The 25,534-nt window shown below is 39.3% G+C and overlaps 2 protein-coding genes across 3 annotated transcripts in view; one reads left to right on the top strand and one right to left on the bottom strand.

Moving 5' to 3' along the window:
* Positions 1–13,572, top strand: part of LOC125236343 (condensin complex subunit 3) — a 39,202-nt gene extending 25,630 nt beyond the window's left edge. Inside the window, 16 exon segments of the mRNA XM_048143117.1 lie at positions 403–516; positions 2,201–2,369; positions 2,844–2,926; positions 4,261–4,378; positions 5,082–5,167; positions 5,417–5,536; positions 6,009–6,176; positions 6,321–6,417; positions 6,701–6,775; positions 7,121–7,234; positions 8,143–8,274; positions 8,897–9,142; positions 9,576–9,833; positions 11,678–11,811; positions 12,731–12,828; positions 13,329–13,572. Coding sequence (XP_047999074.1) covers positions 403–516; positions 2,201–2,369; positions 2,844–2,926; positions 4,261–4,378; positions 5,082–5,167; positions 5,417–5,536; positions 6,009–6,176; positions 6,321–6,417; positions 6,701–6,775; positions 7,121–7,234; positions 8,143–8,274; positions 8,897–9,142; positions 9,576–9,833; positions 11,678–11,811; positions 12,731–12,828; positions 13,329–13,383 — 2,067 coding nt within the window. The 3' untranslated portion in view covers positions 13,384–13,572.
* A 99-nt stretch (positions 13,573–13,671) lies between these two features.
* LOC125236342 (glucose dehydrogenase [FAD, quinone]-like) overlaps positions 13,672–25,534 on the bottom strand; it is a 38,314-nt gene continuing 26,451 nt past the window's right edge. Inside the window, exons 5-15 of one of the 2 annotated variants that reach the window (XM_048143114.1) lie at positions 23,857–24,056; positions 23,562–23,686; positions 22,596–22,776; positions 21,984–22,244; positions 21,352–21,503; positions 20,481–20,646; positions 17,310–17,511; positions 17,015–17,059; positions 16,525–16,690; positions 15,914–16,018; positions 13,672–14,518 (exon numbers count right to left, since the gene is read on the bottom strand). In XM_048143114.1, the coding sequence (XP_047999071.1) occupies positions 14,317–14,518; positions 15,914–16,018; positions 16,525–16,690; positions 17,015–17,059; positions 17,310–17,511; positions 20,481–20,646; positions 21,352–21,503; positions 21,984–22,244; positions 22,596–22,776; positions 23,562–23,686; positions 23,857–24,056 (1,805 nt within the window). In that variant the 3' untranslated portion in view covers positions 13,672–14,316. The remainder of the gene's footprint in view (positions 14,519–15,913; positions 16,019–16,524; positions 16,691–17,014; positions 17,060–17,309; positions 17,512–20,480; positions 20,647–21,351; positions 21,504–21,983; positions 22,245–22,595; positions 22,777–23,561; positions 23,687–23,856; positions 24,057–25,534) is intronic. The other variant, XM_048143115.1, reaches the window with a different exon arrangement.

The following is a 25,534-nucleotide window of genomic DNA, read 5'->3' as shown; positions in this document are numbered from 1 at the left end:
TCTCAGTAAATTTCTATGACACGGGGCTAAAACAAGTCCACTCTCATTATAATTATTTACTGAACAGGCAGGCAAGTATGGTCGCGCGATAAATGTTATAACATCAGGCCGTCCCTGTCGCACTATTTGTAACTGACGGCCTGATGTTTTATCATTTATCGCGCGACCATGCTTGCCTGCCAGGAGAAATATACTTAGTAATAACTTTAATACGTAATACAAAAAGGCTTATGATTAATAAACAATAATTTTCGTTTCTTTATTTATTTTTAGGTGGACATTAAACAATAATTTTCGTTTCTTTATTTATTTTTAGGTGGACATTAAACAATAATTTTCGTTTCTTTATTTATTTTTAGGTGGACATTAAACAATAATTTTCGTTTCTTTATTTATTTTTAGGTGGACATCTTCCAAAACCCCGACATTTTAGAGCCCGCTCTAGAAACAGTAGCGTTATTTGGAATGTTGGACAAGAATTTCGCTAAGGACAACAAGGCATTCTTCTTCGCTAATGTAAGTATTAAACAATACAAATATCAACTAAAATAAATGTCATATACAAAGAAAAAATGACCAAGGCCTCCAAGTCGCCATCAAGGCGCCATCTCTCTTCGCTAACTCGTAATCACATGGTTTAATTCAGTTAGGAGGTCGAACTAGTTCCGGTTCTACCTCAGAGATGGCAGGGAGCGCCGTTAAGCCTTCGGTAATTGTGTCATATACTTGAAAATTTCGACCCTTGCCGCCGTGACCGGTTGGCCGAGTGGTTGAGGCATCCGTGGCTATAACAGAGTACGCTGGTTCGAATCCAGCATCGGACACTTGGAGGCCTTGGTCATTTTTTCTTTGTATATGACATTTATTTCAGTTTATAGTTAAATAATAGTAGTGTGTCTACTAAAAAACACAAATTAAAATATTTCCTATGAAATAATTTAATTTGGTTTGTGAATACAAATATCCCATTCATAAACCACGCCCCCGGCAGTGAATGCGATATTTAAAAGAAAATACAACGCACTAGAAGCTATGTGCAGATGCCTCTTACACTTTTAACACTTTCGCAACTAAATACCCGCCTGGTGGGCACTCGTTAACTTTCCTCAGATGCCAGAGAACCCGCTGAACCTTACAAGCAGGCGGTTATAAATTACGCCCGGTTTCTGACGTAATTTTATGTCTAATACTAGTGAATGTGTTAAATCACAAGTTATTAATTTATTTATTTAATGATTAGAATAAATAATGATTTCGTATAGCTACCCGTTTTTCGCATGCCCGTTTTTATGTTTTACTTTTTTGTCCCGCCTATGATTTTATGATTAAAGCCACTGTGCGAACAGAACAGCAAAAATCTCACGCAACAGATATAGAAAATGGCCGGTCAATGTATGAAATGACACACAAATGTACAGTCAACCAATTGGAATCCTAGGCCACTGTGGAACTATGTCACAGAGACGTTATAAATCAGATTGTAAGAAATCTCTTACTGCTTGTCATTTGGACATGGTTGTATAAGTAGAGTGGCCTAATAGGGTTCCAATTGGTTGACTGTACACGTTAACGTGACATGTGAAGTGAAAGATTCCGTAGAAGATCCAACATCCTCTCTCTGGTTCAATATGATCAATCTCTTGCAGCTCTTTAAGAGTTCGAGTTTGCAGTCCATTTGTTACTCAGATAACAGTGATTCGTCGCATACTGTACGTTGTATGATTATTGAGATTTTAAATTTTGGTTCATTTTTGTTCGAAGCTCATAAATACAAATAGTCTACAATTGTCGCAAACCGTTCGCTTACTTAGTACACCTAATTAAAAAAGATTTTCATTTATTTTAGTTCTTTTAGAACACATACTATAGTCATATATGATACATACATAACGTTTCATTATTATTTTATTTTATTTTTGGTAATTTAGAGTTGCTTTAATTGTTTATTTTATTTGTCCTGAATAATCTTAGTTTTTTGCATTGGTGGTAGATTTTTTACAAAGTTTAGTTATGAATAAAGAACCGATACACCTACTCGTATTCCTGCATTTTTTACTTCAATTAAAACTATTTGGTCCATAAATAATAAACTCTTTAGTCACTAGATTTGTCATCAGTTTGCTTTATTATTTGATTTCAAATAACATTATTTTTTAAATGCACCTCACACTTCTATTTTTAACTCGATATTCCCTTGCAGCTGATCGACACTTCAAACGAGTCAGTAGTACTCACAGTGCTACGATGTATAGTAGACCTGCTCTGCGTTCACGGCGTGCGAGTATTCGAAGACGAGGAATCACAGGACGACTCCAAAAACGTGTCTAAAAGTAGGAGGAAGGCCTATGTAGATGCTGTAGATGAAGACGGTAAGATATCTTCTATTTCTGAAATTTCATGCACACATAATGAATTTTTTTCACGATAATGTCTTAGACATTGGTCCCACCGCGAGCTAGTCTATGAGATATCGGATCGCCGTGTCGCCGGAACTATCAATATCGCCGTGTCTCTTTTATTTGCACGGGAGTGCTTATCTTTTGTTCGTTTTTATAGCCCATAGCTTACTAGCTCACGTTAGGACCAGTGCCTTATGAAGGTTTAACGTGCCATACATGAGCTATTCTGTCTCGAGTGGTCCCAATAGTAAGGGGTTTAATAATAAATATTTTTTCAGTACAGATGGTGTTTTTTTTACGCACTAGTGCGAGAAGTGGTTCATTATATGCCAAGTCGAAACTTCGGAGGCTCATCTGTACTGAAAAAACGTCGTACGATACACGTGCGAACAGGAAATCTTCCTTTTTTACGCACTTGTATCGTAATGTACTATTGTATTTCAGGTTCTATTTCGGAGTCTATCCTGTCAGTCTCTCCGGCGCATAGTACTGTTATCGAGCTGCTGTTGAAAATCATGGACAGTCCAGTAAGTGTTTTATGTTCTACATGTTAAAGTTCAAGTTTTTTCTTCAGCTCTCAAAATAATCAAAGGAAAATTGTCAATTTCTGAAATAGTATACTGCATCTATCTAGGGTGGAACTTAATTTAGGTATAAAAAACTTCAATTCGCGGTATTTTTATTGGTAACTTACTACAGTACTACTTACTTGGCTGGCGCAATAACCCAAAATGAGTTTTGGTCTCCAACACAAGAGCACGCCATTTTGCTCGGTCTTGAGCGGTATCGCGCCAGCTTTCGCCGACGCCGAGCTCACGGAAGCCTACCTCCACTCTATCTGCCCAACGATATTTTGGGAGACCAGTAGGACGGCGTCCATTCGTTCTTCCCAAGTAGGCTCTTTTGACTGTCCGATCTTCACTCATCCTTTCTAGGAAATAATAATAATAATAGGTGAAACCAAAGCACATCGTCTCCGTTGGCTGGGTCACCTTGATTTTTATATGTAAAGAACTATGGTATCTGAAGCACTGTGATTACCAGGCATCGGACAAAAAGTGCGGAAACTTCCGTGTGACATCATGACATGTAGTAACAAAGTAGTACTAATGAAGTAACAAAATAATCGTAAATAAATCTATGGAATTCATAATACAGGTAGGATGATGTTAGTGAATAAAATATGTAATCACGAGATTTGTTAACATAAAGTACGATTATTTGAAATTAATTGAAGGGATATTTACAAAAACAACATAACTGCTTAGAGCGGTTGACACTTTTAGAACAACATTTTTGATCGTGACAGGTGTCAACCAGTGTAGTCAGTTATATTGTTTTTGTAAACATCCCTTCAATTAGGACTGAATAAATCTGTGGGAACCTCAGATAAATAGGTTTAAAACTCAAAGGTGGGAACAGTAGGTAAGATTAGTAAAAAACGTAACGTACGTACTTACTCATTTCAAGTGGCGATATCGTTTAATAACGAGGTTGATAAACAGATAAGTGATAATTGTTTATGAAAATCATAGATACTATTTAAAATCATCCTATAAGTGGTTTGACGTCATAGGCACTTTTTGTCCGATGCCTGGTGATTACCTACACATTTTACTTTGACAGTAACTCTCTATAATACTTAATCCTCTTTGGTAATTTACTTGAAGTGTTGTTAACGTGTATAGATGTAGTTCGAAAAGGGTTTCCTTCGTATTTATCCGGAAACGTTTGTATTTGTCATGCTAGTTCAGTCAATGTCAGTACATCTTGTACTGAGACTGACTGAAATAGCATGACACGGTAGTACGTTTCCGTAACAATCTTTTTGCACTACATCTGTATCATGTTTTGGTTGCAGTGTGCATCGTACAGGCTGATAATAGTGGAAGGCCTGTGCCGACTACTGCATCTTGGACAAATCGAATCCCCCTCTATACTGAGCAGGTTAATGCTACTTTGGTTTAACCCGGCTACAGGTAATTTATTTTTGATAACCGATTTGAGTAGTAAATCTTATTGCAATAAAGCTGGCAGAAAATAATGAATGTATTTATAATTAGTTTAGATAAATAAATAAAGTCAGATAATACTCAATGAAGATTTTTTCTTCTGGTAACAAACTCGCTCTCTGTTATTATAGGAATAAGTGCACGCACGCATAAGTGCACGCTCATACTGGGCGTTTGCGGGTTTGGCGTGCGGCGTGCATATCAAACAATGAAAGCTCATACAAACAAGTGTCTCTAGTCGACGCTGCATGGATAGTATGCACGCTCGCCCGCCCTACCGAACGCTCCGCAGCGAGTGTCCACTAAGGCTCAACACTAAATCGTGATATCGTAGCGTTAGCGGAGCGCAATGATAGCGGTGCGCCGCTCGCAATCCGCGCTCGTTAGTTCCCGCCGGCGTCCGCTGGGCGCAACGCCAGCGTTCGTTCCGCTGACGTTCCGCTACTGCTCCGCCTACGCTATCAAAACGCGCATGTGTGGCCGAGCTTTAAGGGTCAGTTGCATTCACCAAATTTGACAGACACATCGTCACACAGCAGACGGCTATGGAACTTTAACGGTGCCCTGCGGTTTTGAATTGATGCAACCGGCCCTAAGTGACACAAAAAATATTTGATACCTGCTGAATGTTGAACTGTATCAGCTATTTAATTAATGTGTCCTTTTTTAGTGGAGGAGGATTTGCTGCGCCAGACGATCGGAGTTTTCTTTCAAACGTTCCCTGCGAACGTTGACGGCGCACAGGAACAAATTCAGGTGGGTCTTGATTTTCTACAATTTTCTTCAATGTTTATTTTTATAGAGTGTTCAGAGCTCTATTCGTTTTCAACTTGCAATTCGCTAATGATCAACCGCCTCGATCCTTAGTCTGTCTTTTGTCTGTGGCAGTAAAACTTTTAGATTTATCGGGATACATGAGTCCACTATGTTGGTGTTTCTAAAATTCTGGTGCTGATCTCAATAATATCTATTGATTGGCCTTTTTTGAATTGTTCTTTTTTTCAGAAAGCAACACTACCCACGTTGCGAACGCTAGCAAATGCTCCATCCAGTTCGCCGCTATCAGAGATAGACCAAGAAGCGGTCGTCAGGTTTATTGTGTCCCTCACAAGAATCAACCACGAGGTAATTATTAGAAATGAAAAAAAAAATGTCTAGCAAAACTTTTTTGTCACTTGTAACATTGTAAGAGTTTTGTACTCTCATTGGGTAATTCGCGACGTCTCGTCATATCAGGTTGTAAATTAATGCTTTCTATTTTATTATGTCATTTGATTTTATTTTTCAAAAAACTCGTATGACTATTCCATTACATTTTTTCTTTTGGCAGTCGCTTTCAAAAACTGGCCTACGCCAAATTTGTTAGTTGTCAAAGAATAACTGGCTGTTGGCTGATGATTCTATGGTTTATATGTTTTATGTTTAATTTGTCAGTATAATCGTTGGTCACTAGTATAAATTGGTGTCAAAAAACCTTGAAACTGATGACTTTTTATAAAGTAATTAAAAAATATGAAGATGATAGGAAATAGAAAGGACATGGTTAAATACCATTCCATAAAACTTTTTGGTATCTAATGGTGTCCCATTTTTTCAGCTTACTGACAGTCAAGGATCCATGGCGATGTTGCTCTGTGGCTACCTGGTCCGGCGACCGTCGTCTTCAGAAGTGGGACTAGCTTGTCGAATGCTAGCACTGTTGTCACCTCCAAGAGACGCGCATCAGGCATCAGTGCTGGCGAATATGCTGAAAGAACTGTGTCTCGTGAGTATTTTACTAACTGACTGATAGTCAAGGATTCATGACAATTAGTTCTTTGCATCTACACATCTTTGGATGTAGTTTTACTATCTCTGTAATTGACATCATGGACGTTAGATGATTACATTTTTATTTTTCATTTTGCAGAAGCTGCCTGACAAACAGTCGACTCGTAACCTCACCCGTTACCTAGGGGCTATAGAAGCATCTGAACGTCTTACAATGAACAAAATGTCTAATACCGGTGAGTACTTCTTACACTTCGTCACTACTTTTAAAAAAATCTCGTATCTCACGCTGCTTCTCAAAGTTAAAACGCAGTAAGTCTGTATGCATTCCATACATACTTACTGCAATTTTCTTTTCATTGACAGACGAAGATACAAGTTATTTTAAAAGTAGTGACTACTTGTCACTGTTTGGCATTTTTAAAACACGCAGACATGACGAAGTGTGACTCCATTGTTTTCCCTTAAAACGAAAATATTTTTGGGCTTTATTTTTTTTATATGTCTGTACGTTTTCAGGCGTCACAGAAGGAACAATGCAAGGCGATGACACCACATTTGCAAACATGGGAGGCAGAGTCACTACCTCTCTACGTAAGTACCACAATTTCTTGTGAAAGTAAGCAAAAATACCTATCTCCTCTCAAGAGTGGATGGCTTGGGCTATGATCCTCGGACCCCACGTCAGTCCAATCTTCTTCAACCTAGCGCCAGGGTCCGCTTTCCTGCTCAATCTTCTCCACTTTGCCTGGTCTTTCGGTATCCTGAGGTGTGAGATTGTTCTCTTGCTTGTCCGCTGTCATGACGTCCAGCCAGCGCTTCTTAGGCCTACCGTGGCCGCGTGACCTAGGTTGGGCCTTAGACAGTGAGGTTCTGGCATCACGCCAGTTCAATGCGGATTAAAAATAATAATACGATTGTTTTTTTCTTTGTTCACAGCAATCACCCAACCATTAGCCAGAAGCACTCATGTTGTCGTCAACGACACAGTTGAAGAAGAGGTGGAAATAGACGAGACTTCACCAACGGAAGTCATATCAAAAATAAATGAAGGTAAACACATAACGCCAATCGTTCCAATACGGGGGATCCCAAACTATTTTTATGTACGCTTCCCTGCTGTCTAAAACGACATGTCTACTGTCTACCCCTGTTAGCGCCTGCAATAGGCTACTTGCCTCCTAGTCAAATCAGCTTCTTTTTAAGAACTGTCGAAACGAATTTGAACGACTTGCTAATATGGAATTAATATGAAATCGAATTGAGTGACGTCACGGTCAACTCAGTTACTTTATATATTTCTACCTGACTTATTAAATAGAAATTGTATGTAAAAATAACTTCTGTCCATGTTTATCTTATAATTATCTGATGCTTTATTTCGTGCATAGTATAAAATATACGGTATGGCCTTATTGGTCTAAGGCGGCAGCGGCGAGTGGATCCATAGGTGCGAATGAAAAGTCCCATCGCCGGGTCTCGCTCTAATCTATAGCCGCCGTTGCCGCTGCCGCCTTATCTTAGACGGTAAAAAGCGTTCCGTATCCGGGCATTTTCAGAATTTGGGACACCCCAATTTTGTGACGACAATTAAGCATACAATTTGTCTTAAAGTTTATGTAATTAACATAAAAACAATATATTTACAGAAATGTCATGCTTAATTATCGTCACAAAACTGACAGTGAGTTAATTTTTGTTAACAACTTACGCTAATGGGGGTGTCCCAAATTCTGAAAATGCCCATCCTTCCGTTTACATGCTCTTTAAGCCGAGATTTCTGGCTATGTGTGACACATCAAGACGTTGCGCGTTGATTTCTAGAATGGGTTGGAAGTCAATTATTTTCTTGAACTGATGTTTTGTTCATGGGATTTGTATGTCCAGCCTCCTTAGGAAGATAGTTATAATAATTATTGCTTTAGGCAACCAATTATTCATAATAATCATAATTGCTATAGAAAGTACAGAACCCACTCCTATGGCGGAGGAGAACTCCCCGGACTCCGTTCCCGACTCGCAGCCGACAGCGGAGGCCGGGGACAGCGACAGCAGCGGAGTCTCACCGGTCAAGAAAGCTAAAGTCACCAAAGGTACGGCCGTCTGGATTTCAACTCTGTTAATATTGTTATGTCGGATTTAATTGAGTATATGCTTAATCGTATTGAGTCGTTTTAACCCTTTTCCAGGCATAGTATATTTCATTGATCGCATACAGTCAGCCAAGAAAGTGGTTCATTTTTCGACTCTATTTCAAACACATAAGGCCGAAAAGTTACCACTTTTTTTAGATGACTGTACGTGTCAACGCGATTTACACTCTAGACACTGCAATTCAGGGTACATTAGATTCCACTTTTCCAAAAAAGTGATTTGACTTAAAATCTGTCGCCAAAACGTAACTAGTGAAGATATACATTGAATTTTGTATAAAACTTTCTAGAATGGCGCGACCTGGAAAAGGGTTAACGGACTTGACTTGGGCTGTAACTTGGATTTAGTGTATGACATTCTTCTAGTTTATGATTTTAATTGACTCTAAGTGCCAGATTACATTAGTAATGTTTGAAAACCTACATACTTAGTTTTTCATTATTATTTGGTTTAGTAATTGAAACCATCTTATTGAATTTTCACTAGTAATCTTTGAGTAATTTGCAGCTATAAATATTGTAAATGTAGCAAGTATCAATGTTAGTTGTGTTTTATACTTAGGCAAAAAGAAGAAACTGTCCATCACTAAACAAGGCTCAGACACTACCAAAGCTAAAGGCAAAAAAACTAAAGAAGTTACTGAAGAAACAGAAAACGGAAAAGAAAAAGGCAAGAAGACTAAGGAAAGTTCAGAAGAGACAGAGGTAAAAGGCAAGGGCAAGAAAGCTAAGGAAAGCACAGAAGAAACTGAAAAGGGTGGTATTAAGAGAAGCCGGTCTCAGAGATCAGTAGCTGATGTTGATAGAGGTAAGAGCTTCGCAAAAATGAACCTTAATTTGTTCTCATTTAATTCATGTTTAGTGGGTTTTCTAAGCCAGGCTTAAGGCCAGGCATCCATCTATATGGCTTCCGTTCAAATGGACTATATGGAGCGTTAATTATTGTGTTTTTACACTTTGCCTTTCGTATCAACCTCAAATAGATGTCTTTAAGAATTTTATCAATGGTTAAGTGTTTGTCGTATTAAAATTGCGATTTATCAGAAGCAACGTAGTAGAATGATCTAATTTCTTGGTTTGTCCCCATTTAAGTCTGAATTTTCGAACTGTCTTTATTGCTTAGAATAAATTTAAAAGTGTAAAATGTCTGCCTTGAGTGAGGATTGAACCCACGACCTCTGTCTTTATTGCATTCCATTTTTTATGAACCTAAAATTACTAACCATAACCTTTCTTTCCAGCCCAAAAAGCCAAAGCAGCCAAATCAAAGAAAGCTCCTCCGAAATCCCCCTCGCCTCCCCCCTCCTCTCCCTCCCCTACCCTCAAAGGCATCGACACCTCCAACATCACCGTCCGCAAGTCAAGAGGCCTCCAGTCCAGTTCTAGCACAGATTCTGACAGTAATAAAGCTGGTAGGAAGAGCAGTGAAAATATACCGGCTAAAGGGAAGAAGGGAAAAAAGGAAGAAGTTAAAGGGAAGGCCAAAGGAAAGAAAGCAGGTTAGTAAACTAGTGAATTGTAAAGGGTCAAAGACAGAAATCTCCAACATCACCATCCGCAAGTCGAGAGGCCTCCAGTCCAGTTCTATTTCAAATATAGCGGTCAAAGGGAAGAAGGCCAAAAAGGAAGAAGCTAAGGGAAGGCGAAAGGGAAGAAAACAGGTAAGTATTCGAATGTTGAAATGTTCTTTGGCGCACAGCCGTTTACAAAAGATCTCCATTTGATATCGTCCTCACCACATGAATTAATGTAGATCATATTCACACCACGTTTATTTAGATATATCTACTGCTGACTGTGTCTGTATATCTCGTCTTAACTTAATATTTCTTCAACCAAATTTTATTCATGAAACAGGTGCATATACATACTGAAGTGTCTATTTGTTGTTAGTTAAATTATTCATCTATTGCAGTACAATTCACGAGTCATAACCACAGAACTAAATCAAGATAGAAGGAAAATGCTCGGCGATTAACAGCGAAACCGAGCGTGTAACGTTTTGTGTCGAGCCTATGACGTCACGAGTGTACTTTAGTGATGGGAACGTTGTCGCCGCGTAACCCATTCGATCGATTGTGGAGGTTGCGAAAATATCGGATGTTCATCTTCGTTGTGAAATGAACCTGTATTCGTGTGATGACAAACAATTCACTAGTAGGTATATAATTTGCCTAAGGCCAGGAACAAAGATTTTAGTAGGTAGGTATTAATACTAGTTAATATTTCGTTATATTTTAAGAAATCGACCATGTACTCACAGCATTATCCTCATGTTATTTAGTTACAACTTTTAGTAATATATAAATATAATTAACCATTAACACATTTTTAGAGTTATTTTTATTCATAATAAATATAGAGCGTATTATGTTTGTATTTGTTTTTTGCCGACCACAAATTCAACGTTAATAACTAACTGTAACCTATTTTAAAGTTAAATTTACTTTTCACTCGTACTTTATATGTATAGTTTTATAACAATATAAAAATAATTATAATTTCCATACTGTTGCAAAATCGATTTAAATCGAATAAGCAATTACACTCATACATGACGTCTATAGTTCGTGCACCACTATTCTTAAGTTCGACGGACAAAATAATAATTCTACCTTCACTTTGTCTCGATCTAGAATGCATTTGATTATCGCTAAGATTTAAACGCACGCCAAGTCGGACTCGTCAAATTAAAGCCGCAATGTAAAACTAGTTTGACGGCCGTACGTAATTAATGTTTTGATGATAAAAATAGGAAAATCGTGTTTTTTATTTCATAAAAAATATTTTAGGACAAATGTAATTACTAATGATAGGTAAACACTTTGTTTAACACCCTTGTTTTATAGTGTTTGAACAAAGTTAATTATCGAATAACCCATTTTGTGTTTTTTGTATGTCACTCGCCAGCCGTCGGGACCAGACATTGCCACGAACAATGTTGCTCGCTATTTAACTTTTTCGCACGCGAAGTAGATACACTTTTTCGTTCTATCTTGATTTAGTTCTGTGGTCATAACAATAGATTTTTGTTTGTTAGCAGCAAATACCTATATAACTTCGTATAGACAGATAAAGTGTAAGAAAAAAACGTACCCCAAAACCATACAGAAAAAGGTACGGTGAGCTAGATGGCGATACACCTTTGGGGTACGCTCGGCTAGATGGTGCTAATATTAATATTTGTCATTTTAAAACACATCAAGCTAAGAATATGGGCCAAATTGTCAAAACTGAGGTTCAAAAGTTTTATGCTTGTGTCGAGAGATGGCAGTCTATGCACTATGATTACACATTTTACTTTGACAGTAACTCTCTTTAATACTCTATCCTCTTTGGTTAGCAGTGACCAAAACCACGAGCCGGCCTCAAACCCGCGCCTCCACCAGCTCCCGCAGTAGCACGGGCAGCTTCCCGCCCGACGACGACTCGGGAGACGAGACTGAACTACACACTATCGTCTACGATAATGAACTTGTAAGTAACAGTTAACTTCAAAAATCAGCCACACAGCGAGACTGAAGACTCTGCCTGCACGGGAAACATGGTCGCGCGATAGACGATAAAATATCAGGCCGTCCCTATCGCACTTACAAATAGTGCTATAGGGACGGCCTGCTATTTTATCACTTATCGCGCGACCATAATTGCCTGCCTGGTTTAGTTTAGATAAGTGTTGCTATGATAAATAAATAAAACAAAAATTGTTCCATATCTACTCTTTTTATGTCAAGCTTAACAGTCATAACACATTCATGTGTTAATTTGACGACCGGTCTGGCATAGCGCGTAGTGATCCTGCTTACTACGCCGCGGTTCCGGGTTCGAATCCCGGTAAGGGCATCTATTTGTGTGATGAGCACAGATATTTGTTCCTGAGTCGTGGATGTTTTCTATGTATATAAATATTTGTATATTATACTAACTTTTTGCCCGCGGCTTCGCTAGCGTTAGAAAGAGACAAAAAGTAGCCTATGTCACTCTCCATCCCTTCAACTATCTCCACTTAAAAAATCATGACAATTCGTCGCTCCGTTTTGTCGTGAAGAACGGATAAAAAACAGACACACACACACATTTCCCATTTATAATATTAGTATGGAAGTATGGATATGTCGTTGTCTGAGTACCCACAACACAAGCCTTCTTGAGCTTACCACGAGACTCGATCGTAACTCGTAATTTTACGTTCTTAAAGTATAAGTGTCTGTCCTTTTGAGCATGATAGACTTAGGGTCGGTTGCACCAAACCGTCTGTCACCGTTAGAGCGTTCGTTAAACTTTATTGTATGGGAAGTTCCATAGACGTCTGCTGCGTGTCTGTCAGATGTGGTTGATGCAACTGGCCCTTAGTCTATCAAGAGCAGTGTAATTAATTTGACGTTTCTATTTATAGCAACAATCTCTGCTAAATGATACCAGTGAGCTGATCGATAGCAGACGCGACTCCAGGGGAAATGTCACCATCCCTGAGACGCCGGAAGGAAGCGATTTGTAAGTACCCCTTTTATTTTTATCTGTGCAGGACACGTAGACAGGTGGCAAAAAAGACGCAAATGTCTGTGTTGCACCATACACCCATCTTAAAGGCCGGCAACGCACCTCCAATACCTCTGGTGTTTCGGGTGTCCATGGGCGGCAGTGATCGCTTACCATCAGGCGACCTGTCTGCTCGTTTGCCTCCTATCCCATAAAAAAAAGGATTTGAGCGAGAGCGATTTGCCACTTGGCTACCTGCATTGCGTAGAAAAAATGTCACGCTATTTATATCTAATAATGAAAACATGTAAAAAATCTTCGTTAAAATTCTTTTGAAAAACTAACACATTTAAAAAAAAAATTTCATAAAAAACTACGCTTATTCTCATAACATAACTTTACTAAAAATACTAAATCTAAACAACACGGAGAAGTTTTTCTTTGTGCTTTAACATTAACAATATTTTGTTTCTAAATTTGTCAGCAAAAATCCAACGTAAAACATATTTTTGCAGATCCGATTCTGAACCAGAGGCAGTGATAACAAAACCAAAAGGCAAACGGAAGTAGGATATTAAAACAAGAAAAAGTGTGTTTTAACAATTTATTAATTATTTGTATAATACGAATTACAGTACGAATGGGCTAGAAAAAATGCAGATACAAAGCGTTTTTTCTAGCATATTCAGTAGTGCTCATGAATTTACGCTTAATTGTAATTTTGTACTTTAATTAAATGCATTTACACAAACATGAAAACACGTTTTTTAATCTACACATGCACCATTTGTACACATACATACACAAATCGTCACTACTTTGAAAAAAACTTGATTTCAAATTGTAAAGTATGTATGGAATGCTATGAATGCGTTTTAACTTTGAGGAGAAGCATGAAATACGAGATTTTTTTAAAGTAGTGACGAAATATCGATTCAAATAAACCTTGAATTTCCTCAGGTGACAATACAATAGGTACAATAGAAATTTTCTTTATTGCTCACCAATATAACAAGATGACTTTAAAAAAATTAATCACATAACTTTAACTATTACAACAACAAAATTGTACGAAAACGAATTTTTGATGACGTAGTTATTCTGCATTTTGATCAATTTTATTTGACTATTTATTTAAAAAAATAGGAATGTAAAAAAAAAAACTATATGTTCATGGGTGTGTAAAACTATTAAGAAAACAATCTTGTTACAAACAAGTTTATCAACGAAGTCTTGACGACCACATATTGGAGTTTATCATCATTAACGAAGAAGAAACTCCAGGCAGGCTAGCATGGTCGCGTGATATATAACGTCACACCGTCCTTTTCGCACTATTCGTAAGTGAGATAGGGACGCACCGATGCGATAAAGTTTATCCAACTAAGTGTGGTACGCCCGCAGGCGTGCGTCGAAACTGACACACAAAACTGTATTATTATAACACTCCTCTCCATCTCTTAATTACTATCTCTAGTTGTATAACTAAATAAACACTAAATTTTAATGGCCATGCGTATAATCGCTAGAATACCCACTAGTGGTCCAGTCCAGACTCGGTCCAGTGTAGTGATCATCGTACTTATTATAGCTGTCGTCTACGAACTTCTCCTTGTATTTCTGCTCGTCCTGGTACGCGTGGAAGCCTTGCTTCCAAGTGGCATCGTGCCAGGAGGGGATCTTCCAGTCTTTGTGGCCGTACCATCTGGAGACATAAAGGATTCATATCAGAATCTGTATATTAGAACTATATTCGAAACACGCGACCAGTGAGTGATATTTTTGTATTTCGAGCGCTCGATTATGTCAACTGATGTTGATGTGACCAATCGTTTTCAATTCCAATAGCACAATTGATACTCGCAGTGGTAATAATATTGAAGAAAACACGAAGTCGAGTGGTCGATTCAATAATGTCACTTATGGATATATATATATATATATTCGTGGAGTTGTCTAGACTTGTCGTCCACGGGTAGTGCGTACCTTCAAGATAGTTTAGTTTTGCGAGCAACATCGGAGTATTCCATTGTCCGGACAATATTTAACTGATGATGGAGTCACCATTGCATTGGTAAGGAATGACATAATAATAATTGACGGTAATATTATAAAAGCCTCAAACAGAGAGACCAGAACAGATAAGATTTTTAATTAAGAGATGTAAAACGTGCAGTTTTCATTGATCAAACGGGTGAAAGTGAACCAGTATAACCTTTCTTTGAAAACGATGAATGATTCAAGTGGAAGATGTGTTGATTCAATATACTGAAACTATACTTTTCTACAAACAATTGAAGCAGGTGAAGATTAATAATTAGTTAGCCGAAGTGACAGTCGCTGACGCTACTTGACGATCGAAACGCAGTGTGGCTCTGTCGCGCCACTACAGAAGAGTGATAACTAGGTACGCTAGGAAACTCTTACTCTACAGTATGACACCAGTAGTAACTCTTCTAATAAAAGTGCGCCGTGCGCTATGTATGTATGCGTTCCATATTCGTACGCAACACATGTAAGCGGATGAAAATGAACGGCTGACGTTTGTTAGGAGAGTAAGTGATTGTGACGATGGCTAAGTACCCAGGCGTGCGAGGAAATAGTGCAGACTACTCTACCCAGTGCTTCTACCTACACCATAGATTAAATATAAGAAGATCATACCATACATTAAAATGCGACCGCCTAAGAACGCGCATACACTACACCACACATAGATGGCGCCACAAAAAAGGTAGCTTTTGATTATACTTGTAGATGGCGTTAAGTGTCACTTTTGACATAGATTTATGGCTCGAAATTGACACTTAACGACAATCTACAAGTAATCGATGGCAACAAGGCATTTTTTGTGGCGCCATTTATGTGTGGTGTAGTGTACGGGCGTTCTTAGGCGGTCGCATTTTAATGTATGGGATGGTATGATCTTCTTATATTTAATCTATGCCTACACTAATGCTGTGGGTCTAGTGAAAAAGGTATAACTCAAATTGACTCGGTGAAAAAGGGCACAAGTCCCACCTCGGACTTGTGACCTTTTTCACCGAGTCAATTTGAGCTATACCCTTTTTACACTAGGCCCACAGTTTATGAACCTTACCTGTCCGGATTATAGTGAGTATCGTAATCGTATTTCTCACTGGGATTGTACTTCCATTTGGGTTGGAAATAAATCGACTCCGCCGTTTTAGCCGATTCTCCGAAGCTGAAATATACAGTCCAATGACTAGATGCCAATTGCGGTCCATGCGGATCGACCATTATCTTTACCGGTAATTTTGAATTTCATATAAATATAAAGGAGATATCATATCATTGGGCGGATAGAGAGTAGGCCTCCGTGAGCTTGACGTCGGCGCGATATCGCTATAGATCGAGCGAAGTGGCGTGCTCTTGTGTTTTAGACCAAGACGCATTTTGAGTCATCGCGCCAGTCAAGTAAGTATACATTTCAAATGAAATTTAATAAGACTATATCTAAGCTCACATTCTGTACATTTCAATGAGTAAAATGTAATTTTTAGACAATAATTTAACAAATCACGCATTACGAGTATATTAGTTTCACGATGCTGCAATAAGAACGATTCAATACTTCGAGAAATCGTTCGTATTATTTTACGTAACAATTACTTAGCTGAACAGTTTCACGTGTCATGCCTACAACTTTTGGGAATACAGGCGAGAAATTACGTAATTACTTAACCTTACTTTTTATCGGTAGTCCCACCAGCAAGAGCGCCAGTATCGCTGCCGAAACGGTTGTTGAGGCCGTCAGTGGCGGCAGCGTTGTTCTTGTTCTTGAGACGCGAGTACCGAGACATGATGAACTGCGCCGCACGTTCGGCTACCATGATGGTTGGGGCGGCTGTGTTACCTGGAATATAGGTTGTTATTTCCGTGATTTGACATAAGAGAATAAATTATCATAATTCTCTTGCACTTATGCCAGTTACTTGGGGTCGGCGCAGTCTTCCTCTTCCATACATCTATCACCCGTCATCTCATCATTTAACTTGATTTCGTTTCATATCATGTCTCACACAGTCTATCCACCTCTTCCTCGGTTTTCCTCTCCCGTACTTCTTTCCACATTCATTTGCAATACCTTTCTCGTCACACGTTAATGTCATCAACCATCATAATAACATTATATTCATCATTCATCAATGATATTTTTATAATATCATTGATGACTTACCCGAAGGCACAACTGGCATTACTGATGCATCAGCCACACGTAGACCTGAAAAATAAAAGCAATTTACTCATTTATCCGGTTTAAAGCTACCAGAACAACAGGTGCTATATATACATGTATTAAGTAAATCTTATTAAAGGGTTTGTGCCCAATTGCCCATACACTCTTCTAAATAAACTGTGCTACTCTGTCTCGAAGTGTCAAGACTTTTATATTATAGTGCGTGTATACAGATTGGTGCCATATTTTTCACATTGCCAGACATAGATTCATATGATTCCCAATAGATTCTTACCTTGAATTCCGTACACCTTGAGCTCCGGATCCACAACAGCCATCAGGTCACTCTTGGGCCCAATCTTGCAGGTGCCTACTTGGTGATTCTCGGGCGCCGTGTAATGTTTGGCCAGGCATCTAAAGTACTCGTCAGAAGGTTTCACAAAGTCTTGGCATTCTTCGCGCTCTGAAGGTTCCATGCCGTATTTTTCTCGCATTATCTGAGAATGTTAAAATTGTTGGTTAGTGGTTTTATATTCAGGTCTACTATTAATGGTAGCTTTATCTATGATCCCTTTTGAAAAAAAAAAGATTTTCTAAAGTCGGTATTGCAGAAATCGATGCAATATTACCGACTATCCGACTAATTAAAAACTGAGTTGACGAAATATTGAAGTCAGTAGTTAACCACGACATCCAGCTCGAAGTACTCAAATTTAGTTTATTGTGAGTTTTAAGAGCGTTATAACATTTCGGCGTCGGGCGAAATTAGGTATTTTACCCGCCGCGCGAGCCCAATATGCAGACCCTTTCTAGCACGTCTTATCACTCGCTCGCACTACAATAATGGGCAAAACAATCTTGATCCTTCCTATGGAATTTTGATAACAACCACAATCTACTATCTCAATATAAACTTTTGATTTCTAATAAACATTATTTTGTACGAAAATACTAGAATATAGCGCAAAATAATATTAATTATGTTAAAATTTATTTAAAAATTTAACGTAATAATTATAAACTATGATTATATTTAAGTAGATCCCATCCCAAATATTTGCTTTTGTTATATGATAAGTATTAGAGTATAGTACATTACGATACAAGTGCGTAAAAAAGGAAGTTCGAAACGAGTGGCGATAAATTAAAACACGACCGAAGGGAGTGCACTTCACATATTGAAAATGTATCGAGCTAGATCTACTTATAGCATGTTATGGTTTGTAAGTAATATTCTCTTTAAGGAAACTGTAAGTCTGCAATTTAAGTGCTTTAATCTATGTCAATGTACATATATGCGACTGTTTGTTTCTTATTAAATAAAATAAAAAAAATAAATCGACACGAGTTACGAATTTCCTTTTTGCACGTGCATCGTACGACTTTTTTTTGTTACAGATGAGCCTCCGAAGTTTCGACCTGTTATATAATGAACCACTTCTCGCACTAGTGCGTAAAAAAAAACACCATCTGTACTGAAAAAGTATATATTAATATGATGATAAAATATGTCAAATACAATTCTAATTACTTCAAGGTGGTACTCAGGGTCTGATGATGGAGCCAGATGGTGGTCACCAGTACCGATGAACCATGGAACTAAACCACTTCGTGTGTAGGCTCATTGGAATCGTCTCAACAAGACCTTTGACAAGAGGTGGTACTCAGGGTCTGATGATGGAAACAGATGGTGGTCACCAAAAAATCAACTCGCATATGTGAATAACATAAAAAAACACGAAGTGGTTCAGTTACATGGGTTCATTGGTACCTGTGACAACCATCTGGCTCCATCATCAGACCCTCAGTACCACCTCTTGTCAAAGGTCTTGTTGAGACGAACCCAATGAGCCTAAACACGAAGTGGTTTAGTCATATGGTTCATTGGTACTGGTGACCACCATCTGTCTCCATCATCAGACCCTGAGTACCACCTCTTGTCAAAGATCTTATTGAGACGATTCCAATGAGCCTAAACACGAATTGGTTTAGTTCTATGGTCCATCGGTACTGGTGACCACCATCTGGCTCCATTATCAGACCCTGAGTACCACCTCTTGTCAAAGATCTTATTGAGACGATCCCATTGAGCCTATACACGAAGTGGTTTAGTCATATGGTTCATTGGTACTGGTGACCACCATCTGGCTCCATCATCAGACCCTGAGTACCATCTCCTGTCAAAGGTATTGTTGAGACGAACCCAATGACCCCAAACACGAAGTGGTATAGTCATATGGTTCATTGGTACTGGTGACCACCATCTGGCTCCATCATCAGACCCTGAGTACCACCTCTTGTCAAAGGTCTTGTTGAGACGAACCCAACGAGCCTAAACACGAGGTGGTTTACTTACATGGTTCACTGGTACTGGTGACCACCTTCTGGCTCCATCATCAGATCCCGAGTACCATCTTGATGTGTCTTATCATCTTGACCGTATTGTAATTTTCACATATTTATCATCATAACGTTGTAATATACTTTAACATTCAAACATAACAAAATATTACAAAAGCAAATATTTACGGATCTAGGATCAAATTCATTGGTCGCTGTTTACATACACACAATGCGAGGATAGCCCGTGTATAAACAAGGTGTCCCACCCACACAACGATAAATATTCTCGACGTTCGCGATGAAAACTCGGAGAGCGAAGCGACATACGTCTGACCTCCACGAGCTCCGACGCGGCACTGAAATCGCAGGCGTCCGTCGCCGGTAAAATAGCGACAGGAAGGCTAGTTTTCAAAAAATTGGCAAAAAATCATTATAAAATATTATAACGACAACTGGATAACAGAAATTTAAGCAGATTGTGCAGATTATTTATATACTAAAATAACTTCGATAACATGTAGATTTTCGGAGAAATGATCACTTGTTTCGATGTATTTTCAGGACAAAATTGAGTTCGTTTTACTCTCAATTTCTCAATTTCAAAGGATTAAATGACAAATATTGTTTAATGGGCCTAAAGTACAAGATATTAGGAACTTAAATTTACCACATTTATGAGAGTGAGCTTATCAAATTGTTCATAATTCATTACTATTAAGTGGGACTGTATAAGCGAAGGTTAAAGCTGGTCTTCCGAACGCATGTCGAGGTAACCTCGGCTACAAAGCTATGGCTGATATGCTGAGAAGATACTCACAGTAGTATTAGCCAGCCTGTGTGCAATCCAAGCAGCGTCAACCAAGTAGTTCATCTTAATCGAAAAAATACCTTAGTCGGGCTGCATCACGGGAGGCTGAAACGAGTCTACTAAACATTTCCTGGTCTGACGGGTATGGATGATATGTTGGAAATTATTCACAGTTGTATTAGCCAGCCTGTGAGCGATCCAAGCAGCGTCTACCAAGACGTCCAACTCTTGCTCATCGAAGAAATATTTGGACCTCTGCCGAATTCATGGCGAAATAACTGTGGTGATATAACCGATATGCTGAAAATTACTCACAGTTGTATTAGCCAGCCTATGAGCGATCCAAGCAGCGTCAACCAAGACATTCAGCTCATGCTCATCGAAGAAATAGTTGGGCTGCATAAGTGGAGGTTGCAGCGGATCGGCCGAACGCACGGCCAGGTATCCTCGGCTACGGGGCTGTAAAGCTATGGCTGATATACTGGAAATAAAAGAGATTGTGTTTAAAGCTGATGATGTGATGGTTTTAGAGGTGATTTAGTGAGAAGGTAATCAATAAGATAAAAAGGAGCCCAGAAGTAAAGAAGGCGTAGAAAAGACCCACAGAAAGGAAATATGGTATCCGTGACTGAAAGTAAAAGAGATGGGGTTTAGGTGCTGAAGTGTTTCGCAAGTCTGTCATAATACTCATAATAGTCAACTTTATGTTGCCTGTTCTAGGATAGTCGTACCTATGTAGGTTTCCAATAACGTAAAATTATAAAATATTGCTTGTGGGTCTAGTCTAATCTAGTATTCAAATAACTAATGTAAAGCCTGACCAGATATATGACTATTGTCAAGAGGCCGCTGTTATTCTGATGTATGTTGTGACAGTTCAGCTCAGTATGATGAATATAGTTCTAATGAAATTCCACAACATTCCACAACCTATATTTCTGGTCAGGGTACGTAGCCGAATGGCACAAACGCTCACGAATCGAAACGCCCGTAGATATCTATCTCTGTCGCTCTTGCATATTGGCGCGACAGAGTTAGACTACCTTTCGCGGCGTTTCGTTTCGTTTCGCGTCGTAAAAATGCGATTCGGCTACGGCAATAGGCTTTAAAGTTATAGATTTGGAAGTTTCTGTCTTGTTACTGTTACTCAGATGTGTAACCTACACTAGGATGTCTGGAAACTTACGAGACACTTCTCCTCATTTTGATATCTTTTAGTTTCTCGGGGTCAGTCGCAACACCATCGCTGCAGGACGCGTAGTAGCCACCGAAGAAGAACTGAATGTCGGGGTGACGGCCGCCTCTCGCTGCGTACTTGGAGTTCACTATGCCTGTGAGCTGCGCAAAGTGTAAAAATTAAAACCGAAAATAGCCTAGAACCATAATATTTTCTTTTGAAAATCAACATCTGTTTGGGAGTTTCAGTGTTACGAGTACATTAGAGTAAACATATTATGTAATCTTTTGTCCTGATGTGCCGATGAAATCCAAAATTCTGAAATTTTCACATAGGAAAACTTTGGAAAAATTCCATACTTTGTATGGACAATTGTATGGATGGAAATTTTCCATTTCATAAATTTAAATTTTCGTGAAAGTTTCTTGAATTTTTTTAAGAAATTTAAGATTTTTTTGGAAAGTTTCCGCAACTTGCACATCACTAATCTTTTGTATAAAAGTAAAAAAATAAAAAAATCTTAACTAATAATTTGCTCTTCACTATGTTCTCACAGACCGTGACGTTATTTTTTTTGGCAATTATAAAAAATATTGTCGAATAGTAAACCCTATTGCCTTTTAGCTACCAACAAAAGTTACCTGCGACAAACCAGTAGAAGACAACGGCCCATCTCTATTCAACAGATACTCAGTTGCACTAGCCCAATCCAAGTCAGCAATCTGAGGCTCCTTCGACAGCGTAAACTCCAGCTCGACGCCAACGTGGTTATGCAGGTTCTGGCCTACGCCAGGCAGGTCCTTGACCACGGGGATGTTGACTTTCTGCAGCATCTCCTTGGGACCCACGCCGGAGAGCATGAGGATTTGGGGGGAGTTCAGGGTGCCGGCTGATAGGACCACCTAAAACAAAAGACAGCAGATTTGTTGTAGGGATTCTATTGATACCACGAATCTCGTAGGCGTATTCAGCTTTATAGTCTTGTGATTTAAATCTCGTTATTTTTTGCTAAAAGTAGCACTGAAACTTTAGCAGTTTCATGAGCTCTGCCTAGTCCCTTTGGAAATACAGGCAAGTTTGAATATTTATGTATTATTGGACTTGTGAGGGGGACCCATGGTCATATTAGGCCTATCGGCCTAGATAGGACTTAGTCGAATGCATTCGTATACGATCGATAGTGGAGTGTGATCGAAGTGTAACATAAATCAGCATAGAAGTTCATGAGATCGTCTGGAGCTGAACTTTCTTACCTCTTTGCTAGCCTTGACAAACTTCGTCTCCTTATCCTTAATATACTCGACTCCGGTGACCTTCTTTGTGTTGGGATCTATGCGAACTTTGGCGACGTGTGCGTTAAGCAGCACGTGGAGGTTTTCCCGTTTGGAAGCGGGTCTGAGGAAGGCGCGTGCTGTGCTAAATCGGGAGCCATTACTGAAAAAAAATGTTTTAGGTTATGGTCGATACGCCAGCGTTATGAAATTATAGTCCGAAAATATTCAGACAGTGGTCCTCTTGTCTCCGGCGCCTCGATCATGGCGAAGTCACTATTGCCGATCGATAATGAGCTGGCGGTCTTCACGGTACTTAAAAGTCTCAAAGCTATAAGTTACAAGCGGACGTCTCTTTTCAACTTGGACATCATATTGGACAGCGATTACCACTTTTGATTTGTACCCCTAAGACTGCTGAGTTCGACTTAAGGTACTTGACTACATCACTCCTTGTATTCGGACGAGAACCGGTGTGCACAAGCAAAGTGGTGATGGTACTGGATCACCAATATATGATGAAGGAATTCAATGGGTACAAGTCATGTAGATCAAGTTTTTGACTCCGAATCTGGTAGCCCAGTTCGATGCCTTCGAAATTGCGGATACGACATCGTGCACAAACTGGGGCGTGCGTCGGAACTGTTACGAAATAAGTGGTGTACTTACAACTACTAATTCGTTGAGGGTTTGAGCGAAAGTGAAGCCAGTGATGGTCTCTACTCCGTTGAGATCGCTGATAGGCGGGTAGCTCAGTGTCGACACCACGTCATGTAGGACTGAACAAGTATACTAACTGTCATGTCATGGTGTTCATAACCCCCTCGGGAGCCTAGGTTGGCCAGAGCACCCACATTGACCACATGACCCCCCAAACTAGGGGTACCCCTGCGTACGAAGCTGGATCCTCCCTTGTGTGTGTCAGATCTGAACAAATGGGATACTAACTCGTTGAGAGTCTGTGCGATGGTGAAGCCAGTGATAGTTTCCCCGTTGAGGTCGCTGGTGGGCGGGTAGCCGAGTTCGATGGCCGCAGACACAACGTCGTGCGCAAACCGAGGTGCGTGTCGGAACTGTTACAGAAGGAATTATTTGAATGACCGATGTTAGATTTAGTTAAATGTAACTTTAGGTATGTACACATTTTAGGAGTTTTTTTATGGCCGGTAGCGCCCTCTATTGCCAATCACGACGAGCAGACGAAAAGAGAAACTGCATAATCTACGACTAAGTCATATCTTACCTTCTGTACGGGCAACGGCCCGCCAGTGTTATGATACTGGCTAGACACTCCGTCTCCTATCTCTCTGTTATCTTCGCTCTTCAGGAAGAACGGTAGTACGTCGTACCACGACCAGCCGGTGGCGCCCTCTATCGCCCAACCGTCGTAATCGGCCGCGTGTCCTCGCATGTACATCATGCCGTTGATTGTTGAACAGCCGCCTGGGATTTTTAAATTAATATAAACTTAATTACCAATCGGCTGATAAATTATAGTGTAAATAATACGCATTAGGTACTGAGACAATACGTTGGAGCTATAGAAAAAGACACCGTAGTAGACTAAGATATCCTTCATCATCATTGCGTACCCACCTTTCGCCAGAGTTCCGCTACCTGGATGTGTTTGGTATCCGCTAATCATATTCATTGTTCCACAAAGCATAGCGCTAGTGGGAACGGGTTTGACTAAGCTGATTGGTTGATATCAGACGCAGCAATAGCAACATATCCTAGTAAATCTCGGGTGGAAAGGCACCCTTAACCCGGCATTTATCCATGGATCATAGAACCCTGGGACCCGCCTAGCAACTAATATTTACAATTGACGTAGGCGCTAGTATTGACGAAAGCGACTGCCGAAGTTCAATATCCTCTGCGTCGATACAATTAGGAGCACAACTGAGTAAATATTTGTCCACGGTAAAATGTAATTAATGTCACTGATTTAAACTTTCACGATTATTACACATAATTATTTTTAAAATCGGGACTTAATCGCGTACTACATATTAAACTGACCTCCAACGTTTCAAGGACGGCGTTGTCCCCGTGGTCTCGGAGAAGACTGGCTTGAAATGACATCAACACCTTCTGACAGCCGCGCGAGTTTTTCGAACTACCCGCACTTGGTTTTGATTATCAACTTGAACTGTTTGCGCACTAGGGATGTTACTCTGTCGACATACAACACTGACGATATTCGATTTAACGACTGTCGATATTATTTTCCGCTTACACTTATTAATGACAGGATTCCATGTGGATGAGATCCTAAATCCTTCGTCCCGATTGAAATTGCGATGTTTTTTGATTTCAATGGCTTCACGCAATTTTCTACTGTAGAAATGTCGGGACGAAGGTTTTAGGATCTCATCCACATGGAATCCTGTCATTAATAAGTGTAAGCGGAAAATAATATCGACAGTCGTTAAATCGAATATCGTCAGTGTTGTATGTCGACAGAGTAACATCCCTAGTGCGCAAACAGTTCAAGTTGATAATCAAAACCAAGTGCGGGTAGTTCGAAAAACTCGCGCGGCTGTCAGAAGGTGTTGATGTCATTTCAAGCCAGTCTTCTCCGAGACCACGGGGACAACGCCGTCCTTGAAACGTTGGATGTCAGTTTAATATGTAGTTATACGCGATTAAGTCCCGATTTTAAAAATAATTATGTAATTAATTTGATGACTAAATATCAGCAAATTTACGCAAAATTGCTAAACGCAGAATATTACTCCTTGAGTAACGCTACATTTTTTTTCTTATGCGTTTTAATTCAGTAAGTCATTTAAAGTAAGAAATTCCATGTCCATTAATATTAGTTATCATTGATTTAAATCAGGATTTTTGTATTTAAGTATTAGTTACTGACGACTAATGATGCATAATGATTCAGTTATGCTCTTTAGCTGTCACTA

The sequence above is a fragment of the Leguminivora glycinivorella genome, chromosome 19 (assembly GCF_023078275.1).
Source record: "Leguminivora glycinivorella isolate SPB_JAAS2020 chromosome 19, LegGlyc_1.1, whole genome shotgun sequence".
Taxonomy (NCBI): Eukaryota; Metazoa; Arthropoda; class Insecta; order Lepidoptera; family Tortricidae; genus Leguminivora; species Leguminivora glycinivorella.
The sequence above is the reverse complement of the archived record's forward strand: the minus strand, read 5'-3'. Positions and strand labels throughout refer to the sequence as shown.